This window comes from Synchiropus splendidus, chromosome 5, assembly GCF_027744825.2.
Source record: "Synchiropus splendidus isolate RoL2022-P1 chromosome 5, RoL_Sspl_1.0, whole genome shotgun sequence".
NCBI classification, from domain to species: domain Eukaryota; kingdom Metazoa; phylum Chordata; class Actinopteri; order Syngnathiformes; family Callionymidae; genus Synchiropus; species Synchiropus splendidus.
In genome coordinates, this window is record NC_071338.1 from 33,919,269 (window position 1) to 33,931,912 (window position 12,644).

The window sequence follows — 12,644 nt, forward strand, 5'->3', positions numbered from 1 at the left end:
TGGGCTTTAAAAGGTGGCTCTGAACAACTAAACGCACCACCAAATACATGTGAAGAGAGAAAGAATCATTGTTGTTATGAAGCAAGTTCAGGCAGAGAAGCCAAGGATTTGTCTGGAAACTACAGTCACATCATGCAAAAGAGAAGTGATCCCATCCAAACAGTGATTTCAAGTCAGTCCACACATCAATGAACCATGATATAGTTTGCCATATTGCCGCCTCTTTCTGGACACATGGGAAACAAAGACATCTTCTGCCATGTGTTTCTGCCAACAGCCTGGCAACAGAACAAGCCAGTGTTTCACCAGTGAAGAGGGAGTTTCTACAGGGCTTTAAGCACCAGTGGCCCAGGTTCCTGTGGTGCTGTGAACCAAGGTGCCGTGGCTGGAGAGAGGGTGAAAAAGACTAGTTTGGGGGGAGAGGCCGGGGAAAGGGCCAGGAGAGGTCCCCACAAGGACAGAGAGACAAACGAGTGTGTCTGAGGTGGAGCAGGAATTTTACCCAATGATTTCTTGTGTTCCGTTGAACCTTCTTGGAGTCACCTCCCTGCTGAAGGCTCTGACCCTCATCAGCGCCCCCGTCTGTCAGAGTCCCTCACCTCCACACGGCGCTTCACTCTCGTCGACAGCAGGGCCACATCATCTCACAGGCCCCACAGCGCCCCCTGTGGTCGACCCCACAGGCATCTTCAGTTCCATCATTGACCACAGGTCCAGCGTGGATGTCCAGGGTGAGCCCTCGGTGCGTGGTGAAGGCTTCCAGCAGGACTGGAGATGTCACGTTGTCTTCTCTTGTCTTCACTGCGAGTCCTCTCTCCCTCCATGTGCCTTCCTCATGTGTCTCTCCTCCATCCTCTCTGGTCCCTGTCACTCACTTCTGTCTGCTGCCTCATGAGCTTCTCTGATTCTGCTCCAGTCTCAGTGGCTGTTTGCAGGCGAACATGTGACAGACCTTGTTCCGACGTGCGCGACACCATTAGCCTTAACTGCCGGGGGCTCGTGGACCAGGAAGTGGGTTGGAGCCGTAACCTTTTGGCTCCCGGCGGCTGGGAAAATGACATGAGTGATTCACACCTCTGACATTTTCTCGGCAGGTCTGACTACTTAACAGAAAAGTTGAAGATCAGAGCGTTGCTCTTTGCTTTGGAGCGCTCTCCTGAAGTGTCAGACCAGCTCCTGCAGCAGCTCACCCTCCATCAGCGACCTTCGGTCCACGTTACCAACCTGAGTTCACTTCATCTCCTCCTTCAGTCACCAGCCCACAGTTCAGGGATTTGGGAGCAAACCCTTTAGTTCCTCCTTTAGCCAGAGATGCTGGCTAGGGTCTTGTGGCTCTGGATGAACTGAAGCTTCCAAAGATCATCTGCATTCTGTGGTTATGATGTGAAATGGTCGTGACTGCAGGCTGATAAGGAGCAGCTGCGGCTCGATAGTCTGCTTCCTGACGTCTCTTTATGAGCAGATAACATCGGACGGTGTCGCAGCTGCAGTTCCGTCCCTGGCCTCCAGAGGGCTGAAGCCAGGCAGTCACGCCTCCAGGTGAGTGAATGGAGGCTTCCTCATCTCTGATGAAGACCACGGCGGAGATGGTCGGAGCTCCTGGTCCCATCGGTGCTAATTCAAAGTCGTCCCTCATTTCTCATGTTCTCATTCGACCCTCCATCCACCCTTTCATGCACTCATATGACAATTTATGTAACAATTGATGGTTTCATGTATTCATACAGCAATTTATCCTCCCATGATTCATGTGTTCATTCTCCACTTGACTCCCCATTTTATTCACACAGTGACTCATCCATCATTCTTTCATCGTCCTCACCCTCCTGGAGTTTCAGAATGAATTCACCACTTCACGCTCTCTTCACTGAAACAACCCGTTTCCCTCTAAAACCTGCTCTGGATGATCGATAATTGCAGGGAGCCGCTCAGGATGGGATCGGAGTTCTGCAGCGACCAGATAAGACCGGTTATCTCCGTCCGACCTCAGTGTCCTCTGATGGCGGCGCCGTCAGGTGACCCTCCCGACACCTGCCACTCAGAGTGGTGCGGCGATGACGGAGGACTGGATCCACCGCCGGTCCACCTCACTCCTCCTTTCCTCGCTCCAGGACTTTCTGAAGTTGAGCGAGATGATCCTCAAACCCAGAGGTGGAGGCGTGTCCTCGGGGCCCGAGGCGCTGCTCGCTGCCTGGCAGCAAGTCTGTAGCCCAGATGCAGAGAAGGTCCATGTGGTGTGGATCTGCAGTCCTGACCACACCCGCGCCACCATCCCTGTGCCTGACTGAGATCAGTCCTTCGCCATGTGGAGGAAGGAACGTTTGTTTGAGGTGGTGAGCGACTGGACGTGGGAGTGACATCATCTCGTCCTCTCAGCTGGCAGGACCTCATTACTGTCATCACGCTCAGGAGCGTCAGTGACAACCCTGACGTCTGGAATTCATTAGTTCACAGAAGAGGAGGAGAGTCCTGCTGGAGGAATTCCTCAGCCTACCCGGTACCGAAGGCCCCAGACCTGTCTCGGCTTCCCTCCCGTCGGTCAGGGCAAAGGGGCGGGCGACCTTTGACCCTCCTCACCAGGCTCTCTGATCTGAGCACCCTTTGGCCGTGTGCTTTGCAGGGTGTCCTCCACCTCTCAGGCCCGCTGGCGTGGCCTTCACCGTCTCCAGACTGTCATGCGTTTGGGAGGAAACCAGAGTCTGCGTCACAATATGAGATATAATTATTGTGGATGACGTGAACAAGCTTCTCGCTCGTTTCTTCTCGGACTCTCTCTCTCACGCGCGCTCTCCCTCTCTCTCCCACCTCCTCCTCACCCCCTCCCCACCATGAAGGAGGAGGGGGGGGTTCACTATAAGAAGAGCCGCTTCAGGCTCCACGTAGCCAGAAAACCCACAGAGGGCAGGAACCTACAGAGACACCTGTGAGACCCACACCACCGCGACGAGGTGAGTGTGACCTTTGACCTTTTGTAGTGATGAAGCCTCTGGAGGGTTTCGCACGTCGTCCGAGGCATCGCTGCGCCAGAGTGTGTTTTGTTAGAGCAGGTGTTGTGACTTTTCCCTCCGTCAGTGCTGAAGACAACAGAGCAGTGAGGGGAAGTTTCTTTACTTTTAGACATTCATGTTCTCACCCAAGGAGAGAAGAAGCTCTGGCTCTTCATCATCCTCACTTTTATCTGGATATGTGAAGCGTGGACCTCAGTAAAGGCTTCAGTGAAGTGACGGATGAATGAATGAATGGCTCCCTCTTGTGTGAATGGATGAGCATGTGATGGATGACTGGTGAGGCGTGTGTGAGTGATGACATCAGTGAATGGATGAATGACTGGGAGGATGGTTTGGCGGGTGGATGGGTGAGGTCCAACAGATGTGTTGCATGAATACACTGGACGGATGGAAGGGAGATTCCAGGATGGCTGAATGAATGACCTCATTATTCATGCAGAACTTCTAGTTGAATGAATTGGTGATGGAGGGTGAGACGAGGTTTGGTGAAGGGATGAATGAACAGAAGCTTCTGGATGGGTTGTTGCACGAATGGACGAATGGAAAGTGGTCAACACAGAGAGGGTTTGTCGGGGTGAATGAGTGAATTTGTGGCTGGACGCTGATGAGAGGAGGATGATGGGAGGCTGGATTGTGACGTCCATGGTGAGGGTGCGAGGGTGAAATGAAAGGCTGAGGCCAGCTGGGCCGCTCAGGAGCCCCGGAGGTTCGCTGTCGCAAGAACGCAGCGCCTGATTGCATTTTGGAGAAATGGCCTCAAACCTCCCAGCAGCTCTGAGTGCTGATATCCAGTTACTAAAACCTGCCGCAGTATTTTACAGCGGACCTGATCTGCCACTGCATTAGACCCCCATTACAGATTAAGTGTCACTGGCTGTGCTCTGTGCCCTGGATCAGATTCGGCTCCTTCAGCGCCAAGTCAGAGGCGGTGCCCCCTCGACGTGACCCCCAGGTGAACTGGAGCTTCACCGCTGTGCCTCCAGTGACAAGTGGGCGAGCTGAGCGTCGATAACTGCTGAGTTAAACGAGGCGCTCACTTGGGCTCATTAGCCTGCGGCCACACCTCCGTGACCCCGACGGTCTCAGAGGCTGGGATGCTGACGCGCTCCTCACCCAGCCGGGCGTCTCACGACCCTCGTGTCCCAGGCGCCTGTCGCCTGCTCCTAGAGAGGAGAAGGTTCCCGTCTTCCAGAGTCTCAGCAGTGATCCTGAAGCTCTCAGACAGGAACAAACTCCCCTCCACCAGCTTTGATTCCCGCCCTGTCATCTCTTCTTCTCCAACTTCAAGCGTCTGAATGGGTCCAGTTCTCCAGAAGAAGCGCCGGGCTCAGGATGGAGATGGACCTGTCAGCGCTGAAGTCCCGTGCCAGACCACACCACCACGTCCCTCTCTGTTCCTCCTCCATTCTCTGCCCCGCCCCCCTCCAGCCTAGCTTCTCCTCCCCCATTACCTACTCTCCCCACCTAATCTATCCTAATCCAGCGGCTCCCGTGTCATCACCATCACCTTCCATTTTATTCCGCCCCATCCCACCTCTTCCTATCGACCCAACCCTAGCCCACCTCATCCATTCATCCTGGCTAATCCTATTATTCCTCCATCTTACCCCCGTCCGTCGCCGCGTGTCCCACCTGTGGGACATCGATCACATGACCTGTGGAGAACACTCCACCAACAGGGATCAATAAGATACCATCTCCTCTCTTTCCATGACATTCCATAAAGCCCCAAACCACCAGGAGTCATTTCATCAATAGCGCCATCATTCAGAGAGTCAATCTCCGTCCTGGTCGGACTTGTCAAGAGGAGAAGACGCAGGTTCCACTAACCGCGTTACTGACGGAGCCAGTCCCATGAGATGAAGCATCTCAGTATGTTAGGAGGCGAAGGCTTTCCCTCTGCCGCTGCTGAGAGATTCTAAATAAAATCAATCTGCCTGATCGACGCAGGAAATATCCACTCACAGGCTGATCCGCTTAACGGCTTCCCTCCGCTGCTGCCGTCTGAGTGATGGAGTCAACGCTGCCTCGTTGGATTCCTGTCCTGACCATCCCACCTGGGTCACCTCCATCCACACCAGAGCCTGGAGGCTTGGGAGGTCAGGACCTGCACTGCTTCACCATCCAGTTCCACCAGAGGGTCGAGCTGACTCCCACACAACTGGGGGTGATGATGATGATGATGATGATGGTGAAGAGGAGGATGAGGATGGTGATGATGATGAAGATAATGGTGATGATGATGGTGATGATGAAGATGATGATGGTGATGATGATGGTGATGATGGTGATGATGATGATGATGGTGATGGTGAAGAGGAGGATGGTGGTGAAGAGGATGATGGTGATGATGATGGTGGTGATGATGATGATGATGGTGATGATGATGATGATGATGATGGTGGTGATGATGGTGACGATGATGATGATGATGGTGATGATGATGATGATGATGATGATGATGGTGATGATGATGATGATGGTGATGATGATGATGATGAAGATGATGATGATAGTGATGATGATGATGATGATGGTGATGATGATGGTGGTGATGATGATGATGATGGTGATGATGATGATGATGATGATGGTGGTGATGATGGTGATGATGATGGTGAAGAGGAGGATGAGGATGGTGATGATGAAGATGATGATGGTGATGATGGTGATGATGGTGATGATGATGATGATGGTGATGATGATGATGGTGACGATGATGATGATGATGGTGATGATGATGATGGTGAGGATGATGATGATGGTGATGATGATGATGATGGTGATGATGATGATGATGAAGATGATGATGATAGTGGTGATGATGATGATGATGGTGATGATGATGATGATGATGATGGTGGTGATGATGGTGATGATGATGGTGAAGAGGAGGATGAGGATGGTGATGATGATGATGATGATGATGATGATGATGGTGATGATGATGATGATGATGATGATGATGATGATGATGAGGATGAGGATGATGATGATGATGATGGTGACGATGATGATGACGATGATGATGATGAGGCTTGGCCTCAGTAAAGCCAGGTGTGGATTCACCTGAGGGGAGGAGCAAATCCAGGCGCAGGCGCTGACCCTCTGGCAGAACACGGGTCCGGGGCTGGTTCTGGCGGCGGAACTGGACCTGTGCCGCGAGACTAGCGCTGTCAAACATGTCGCTGAGGAATCAATATTGAAACAAAGAGCCAATTGTGTTGCGAGTGGGCCGAGGCGGGGCCGTCTGTCAAGCTGACACGTCGCCAAACTCGCGTCTGAATTTCAGCAGAAGACTAAGTGAACGTTTCATTACCTGTCAAACAGCTCGTCAAGCCGCAGAGACGTTACCATGGAGACGGGCTCGTTCTTCTGCTTACACCTGCCGCTCGCCGTTCCAGCTCGAGCTGTGAAGTCGAAGAGCGACCATCACAACTCGCTGATGGCGGCGAGGCAACTCCGGCACCTGCCGCATGACTCTAAACCAAACACGGAAACACAGCCCGCCTCACTTGAGTCTCCTGAGCGGAAGGTGACTTGGACTCACTGACGAGTCCCACAAGGAGGAAGAGAAGGATGATGAAGAGGAGGATGGTGGTGAAGAAGAGGATGGTAGTGAAGAGGAGGATGATGGTGAAGAGGAGGATGGTGGTGAAGAAGAGGATGGTAGTGAAGAGGAGGATGAGGATGGTGATGAAGAGGATGATGGTGGTGAAGAGGAGGATGAGGATGGTAGTGAAGAGGATGATGATGGTGAAGAGGAGGATGGTGGTGAAGAGGAGGGTGGTAGTGAAGAGGAGGATGGTGGTGAAGAGGATGATGGTGGTGAAGAGGAGGATGAGGATGGTGATGAAGAGGATGATGGTGGTGAAGAGGAGGATGGTGGTGAAGAGGAGGATGAGGATGGTAGTGAAGAGGATGATGGTGGTGAAGAGGAGGATGGTGGTGAAGAGGAGGGTGGTAGTGAAGAGGAGGATGGTGGTGAAGAGGATGATGGTGGTGAAGAGGAGGGTGGTAGTGAAGAGGAGGATGAGGATGGTGGTGAAGAGGAGGATGAGGATGGTGGTGAAGAGGAGGATGAGGATGGTGGTGAAGAGGAGGATGAGGATGGTAGTGAAGAGGATGATGATGGTGAAGAGGAGGATGGTGGTGAAGAGGAGGATGAGGATGGTGGTGAAGAGGAGGATGAGGATGGTAGTGAAGAGGATGATGGTGGTGAAGAGGAGGATGGTGGTGAAGAGGAGGGTGGTAGTGAAGAGGAGGATGAGGATGATGGTGAAGAGGAGGGTGGTAGTGAAGAGGAGGATGAGGATGGTGATGAAGAGGATGATGGTGGTGAAGAGGAGGATGAGGATGGTGATGAAGAGGATGATGGTGGTGAAGAGGAGGATGAGGATGGTGATGAAGAGGATGATGGTGGTGAAGAGGAGGATGGTGGTGAAGAGGAGGATGAGGATGGTGGTGAAGAGGAGGATGAGGATGGTAGTGAAGAGGATGATGATGGTGAAGAGGAGGATGGTGGTGAAGAGGAGGATGAGGATGGTGGTGAAGAGGAGGATGAGGATGGTAGTGAAGAGGATGATGGTGGTGAAGAGGAGGATGGTGGTGAAGAGGAGGGTGGTAGTGAAGAGGAGGATGAGGATGATGGTGAAGAGGAGGGTGGTAGTGAAGAGGAGGATGAGGATGGTAGTGAAGAGGAGGATGTTGGTGAAGAGGAGGATGAGGATGGTGCTGGAGGTGAAGATGATGGTGGTGGTGGTGGTGAAGATGATGGTGGTCACCTGCGACCTCTGCAGCCGCATGGGTCTAAACCAAAAACGGAAACACAGCCCGCCTCACTTGAGTCTCCTGAGCGGAAGGTGACTTGGACTCACTGACGAGTCCCACGAGCACAGCGAGTGCAGCCCAGTGCCACTCATGTGCGAGTCACGTCCTGGACTGCGGGAAATAACGTCCTGGGACGGTTAGAATAATGCCACATCCTGGACGAGGTCTGGCGCGAACCCCGGCAGCGCTGGAGCGCGAATAATCCGGCTTTGTGACTCACTCATTCCCCTGTGGCCGAGGAGCGAGGCTCGCTCTCGCCGCGCGCTGCTGAGACGATAACCGGGACGGTGGCGCCGTCACGCTTGACTTGCGCCAAACTTTCATTTCTCCTCACGGATTAGAGCGCTCTCGTCTCGGAACGAGGACCAGCCGCCTGATTGGCTGGTGGATCAGCTCAGTGAAAGCGGTCATTGGCTGGAAGCGCCTCTCGGCTCCCGGGGAACCCGCCACACACCTGGCCTCACCGCCGTCACGTGACCCGCGCGCTTCTTCTTCCCGGCTCCAGAGCACGAGCCAATCACCTCCAGTCAACCGGAGTGCAGGTCATGTGACCTGCAGCCGCGCTCACAGCCGCAGGTTTGTTCACGCAGTTCCGCGGCACGACACTGAAGGCGCACGTCCTCGCGCGTGTGCGGGGTGATGATTGAGCGCCATCATTGATCTGCTGTTCGTGACGTCACAGTCGCCTCAGACACCTGTAGTGTCAGGTCACCCTCCACCAGGAGGCGTGGCGTCTTCAGTCAGCGTGCGTGTGTGTGTGCGTGTGGTCCGCAGGTGCGCCACCATGAGGACGCTGCTGCTTCTCCTGCTGCTCTGCTGGTGTGACACTGGACACAGCGACTGCCAGAGCGACTGTCTGACCTGCAGCAACCTGCTGGCCAAACAGGTCGGCTTCAGCGCCATGGTGAGGACACACACGCGCGCACACACACACACACTTGTACTGCCTCTCCCCCTAAAGCTAACTCCACTCCAGACCAAACTGGAATCACCCACTGACTTTGATGCGTTCACCCTCCACTTGAGGCTGAACCTTGTGAGGGCCTGCCAAATGGGCCCCACAAGGTGGCCTTTTTCCAAGAATTGGAAAACACACACACAAATGTCCACAGACGGCGCTGCGTGGCCGTGGCCGCCGTGCTGGCGGGAAGACGAGAGCCACACAAACACAACTCTGACGAAGACAAACTCCATGTGACTCAACTGAGCGAGCCTCCGGCGCGTCAGCTCGGGTCTTGACGTTAATTGAATCCTGAGGAGGAATGTGATTCACGTCCGCTGCTCTTTTGAGGAGATTCAGCGCCGGAGCCGGGGTCACGGCGGGGTCACGGCAGGATGAGGCTGGGTCCATGGTGCGGACAGAGGCTGACACGCAGCAGCGACTCACCTGGACAAACACAAGCCACCACCCGACCTGACATGATGAAGCCAACACACACGCACACCTTCATCACGACACTCGCAGATAACACGCTATCAGATCCTATCGATTCCTCTTTTCTCTTTAGCACAACAGTCAATCTGATGCTGAGCGACAACAGGGGGATTACTTTAGGAGGCTCTAAAACCATTATCACACACACGCAGGTTTGTCCCTCTGTCCTTGTGGGGACCCCTCCTGGCCGTCACCCTTTCCCCAGCCTCCCCCCCTCAGCACACGGCTCACCTGAAGCAGGACTCTGGACCAAACTGGAACCCAGTGAGAATCACCCAGTTCTTTTGAAGTTTCATCCTCAAACTGAGGTCCCCACAGGGCCCTACATGAAGGCGTTTTCCCAAAATTTGGACCTTACCAGGATAGATATGCTTAAACACACACACACCCACATGTTCACTCTCCAGACTGACCAATACATTCATCAACAAAAGCACATGTCTACTCAGTGAAACAAGAGTTCTTATCTCCAGCAGCCACTTTTTTTCATTTTGTCCTCCATAAGCTCCTCTGCCATTTTTGATGTCACTGAAGTGCAGCAAGAGAGAAAGGCGATGAAGGAGTGAGAAGAGTTGATGTGTTTGGACAACGATCCGAGTGATGGACAGAGATGAGGGAGGAGCTTTGTAGGCCAGCAGAGTCACTGCCATCGAGACTCGGGAGTCAGAGTGAGAAGAGTCAGATGGAGACACTGAGGTCAGGAGCAGCATCAGAAACGAAGTTGGGAAACAAAGATAGGGAGAGCGAGATGAAGACAAGGAAGCACTCCGAGTTAGATGATGGATGAGGGCATGAAGAGAAGAGGAGGATGAAGGAGGTGGAGGACTTGTTATCGCACTTCTGATCTCTCTTCCCTTCTCAGGTGTGTCTCCTGGGGTGTGAAGGCAGTGGACCTCCAGCGTTGTCCTGGGACTGTCGGAGAGCTCTGCTGTCAGCAGGCTCCTGGCTGAACGTGGATGTCAGTAAAAGGTCTGAGGAGCAGGCGGAGGCCTTGTTCCCTCAGCAGGAGGACCCGGTGGAGACGGAGCTGCTTCTGCCCACGGCCCTGGAGAGGTTCCAACATCTGGGCAGCAAGACAAACGTCGACCTGGCTTTTGGGGACGAGTACCAGGAGGAGACCGGGCAGGAGGAGGCGGGTCAGGATGTGGCGGCGGGCGGCGAGGGCGACGTGGGGCTCAGCCTCGCCAAGCGCTTCGGCGGCTTTGTCAAAGGGAGACACGGCTACAGGAAGTTCATGTCTCCGGCCAGGTCCTACCAGAAGCGCTACGGCGGCTTCATCGGCATCCGCAAGTCTGCGCGCAAGTGGAACAACCAGAAACGCTTCAGTGAGTTCCTCAAGCAGTATCTGGGCATGAGCGCCCGCGCCAGCGAGTTCAACAGCGTGTCCCAGGACCTGACTCAGCAGAACCACGTCTAGAGAGGCCTCGCCTTTCCTGCTTCACTATCTTCTCCGTTTTGTCCTCCAAAGATGGTTGGCGGGTCACGCTTTTGATTGTTGTTTCACTCTGACTCCCTGCTTCACTTCACTTCACAACCACAAAAACAAGAGTCGACTTGTTTCTGGTTTCAACGACAAACCGAGTCAGAAGCCATGTGACCCGGTGACCTTTGACCTGCAAGATGTCTGACATCAGCCCGAGAGAGAGCAGTGCGTTGAGGGAGCGGTGGGAATAAACGCCTCGGCTCCTCTGACAGACTGGTCCAGATGTCCAGGCGCCTCAGCGGGCCTGGACTTCTGGACCCACAAAGATCACACAACATCTCCAGATGGGTTCTATAATGAACCTGCTGAAGCTGGGACTGGAGGGAGGCACGGAGGACAGGTTGAGATCAGCAGACCCGAGGACGACTCCAGGGAGGCAGAGTCTATTACGACCTCTGCCATGGTGCTTTCTACTCAGCTGATCCAGATCAAAGCGTAGCAGCCAAACAACACAACTTGGCCGGCTCGCTAGAAATGGCCGGATCCCTCTCCCCACAGTACAACATTTAGAACGCGCTACGCTAGCTAGCATGACAATTCAACACACAGAAAACGCAAAGAGCTGATCCAGTTTGTTGTTGTTGACGGATTGAAAACGATTCTTGTTTTTCTGTTGGTTAAATAACACGGAAGATTCTGACTGAGGAGCAGCAGGAAATGGGACCCGCGACTATTCTGCCGCTCCTCTGTGACATCATCCCACTTCAGGTTGACCCTGAGATCATGAAGACTGTAAATAGCTGGGTTTAACATGTCAATAAAAACAGTTGGTTATTTCTCTCGTGGCTGGTCTGGCAGCAAATCCCTCTGTGTCCGTGGCTCTTTTGTTCTCCTGAGGAACCCACACAGACCAGTCACCAGTCCAGCTGCTGACATGTTCCACGGTGGCAGTGGATTCGTTTTCCACAGGAAGGTGAAGTCAAATCAATTCTTTAGTTATTGTAAAGAATCACAGCCTGTGAGTGACAGAGAGCTTCATCATCGAAACACGTCGCCACGGTGTTGCCCTTCCTCACGTCCTGCTGCATGGAGGCATGGAACGCTGAGCATCGGATTCAGGGCGCCGCCAAGTGTCGAGGAGGACCAGACCTGCACAACACTGGAGGGAAGCCAGGAAACACATCAGGCCAGTCCACGAGATGAAGAGCAGGTCAATGTGAACTGATGGGGGGAAGAAAGGGGAGGATTTCAAGGTAATACGGGAAATAGCCAGGCAAGATGTTGAGGACAAACAGAGACACATTGTCTAACCGCCTGATGCCAAAGCAAATGTTAGTTCTCTCTCAACCACAGAGTGATTAAATTACTAAATGAATTCTAACATTAAATTATAGTTCCTGTTGATCAAACGATGAAACGCCACGGGTTGAACTGCGAAAGGAAGTGATGAAATAAATATCTTGAACTGGGCTCGGAACACTGAGGCCCCTTACAAAAAAGGGTCAGAGTCGTCTCTACTTCTCGAGGAGGCTCAGGTCCGTTTTATGAGCCGGTGGTGTCCAGTGCAATTCTGTTGGCGGTTAACGGTGGCGGACGCCAACAGACTCAACAGACTCATCCGCAAAGCCGGTGATGTGGTGGGGGTGAAACCGGACTCCTTGGAGACGGTTATGGCGGAGGAGCATCCTTGGTTTCAACATCACCCACCCCCTCCATCTGCTCCTGGTCCAGTACAGAAGCACACGGACCATCAGACTGAGACTGCCCATATCAAAGACCGAGCGCCACAGGAGAGGTCTTTTGTATCACTTTTGTTTTGCACTTTATGATATTATTTCTTTTTAATTTATTGTGATATGTTGTGTACAGAGCATGTCACAAACACAATTTCCCGTTTTTCTGATTCTGATGACAGAGGTGTGACGCCCATGAAAGCCGTGACCCTGAA

At 53.2% G+C, this 12,644-nt stretch overlaps 1 protein-coding gene across 1 annotated transcript; it reads left to right on the plus strand.

Annotated features, from left to right (window-relative positions):
- Positions 1 to 8,622: 8,622 nt before the first annotated feature.
- pnoca (prepronociceptin a) lies at positions 8,623 to 10,805 on the plus strand. The gene is made up of 2 exons (XM_053866181.1): positions 8,623 to 8,742; positions 10,136 to 10,805. Exons 1-2 carry the CDS (start codon positions 8,623 to 8,625, stop codon positions 10,688 to 10,690), a joined length of 675 nt encoding a protein of 224 aa, XP_053722156.1. The 3' UTR covers positions 10,691 to 10,805.
- The last annotated feature ends 1,839 nt before the right edge of the window (positions 10,806 to 12,644 follow it).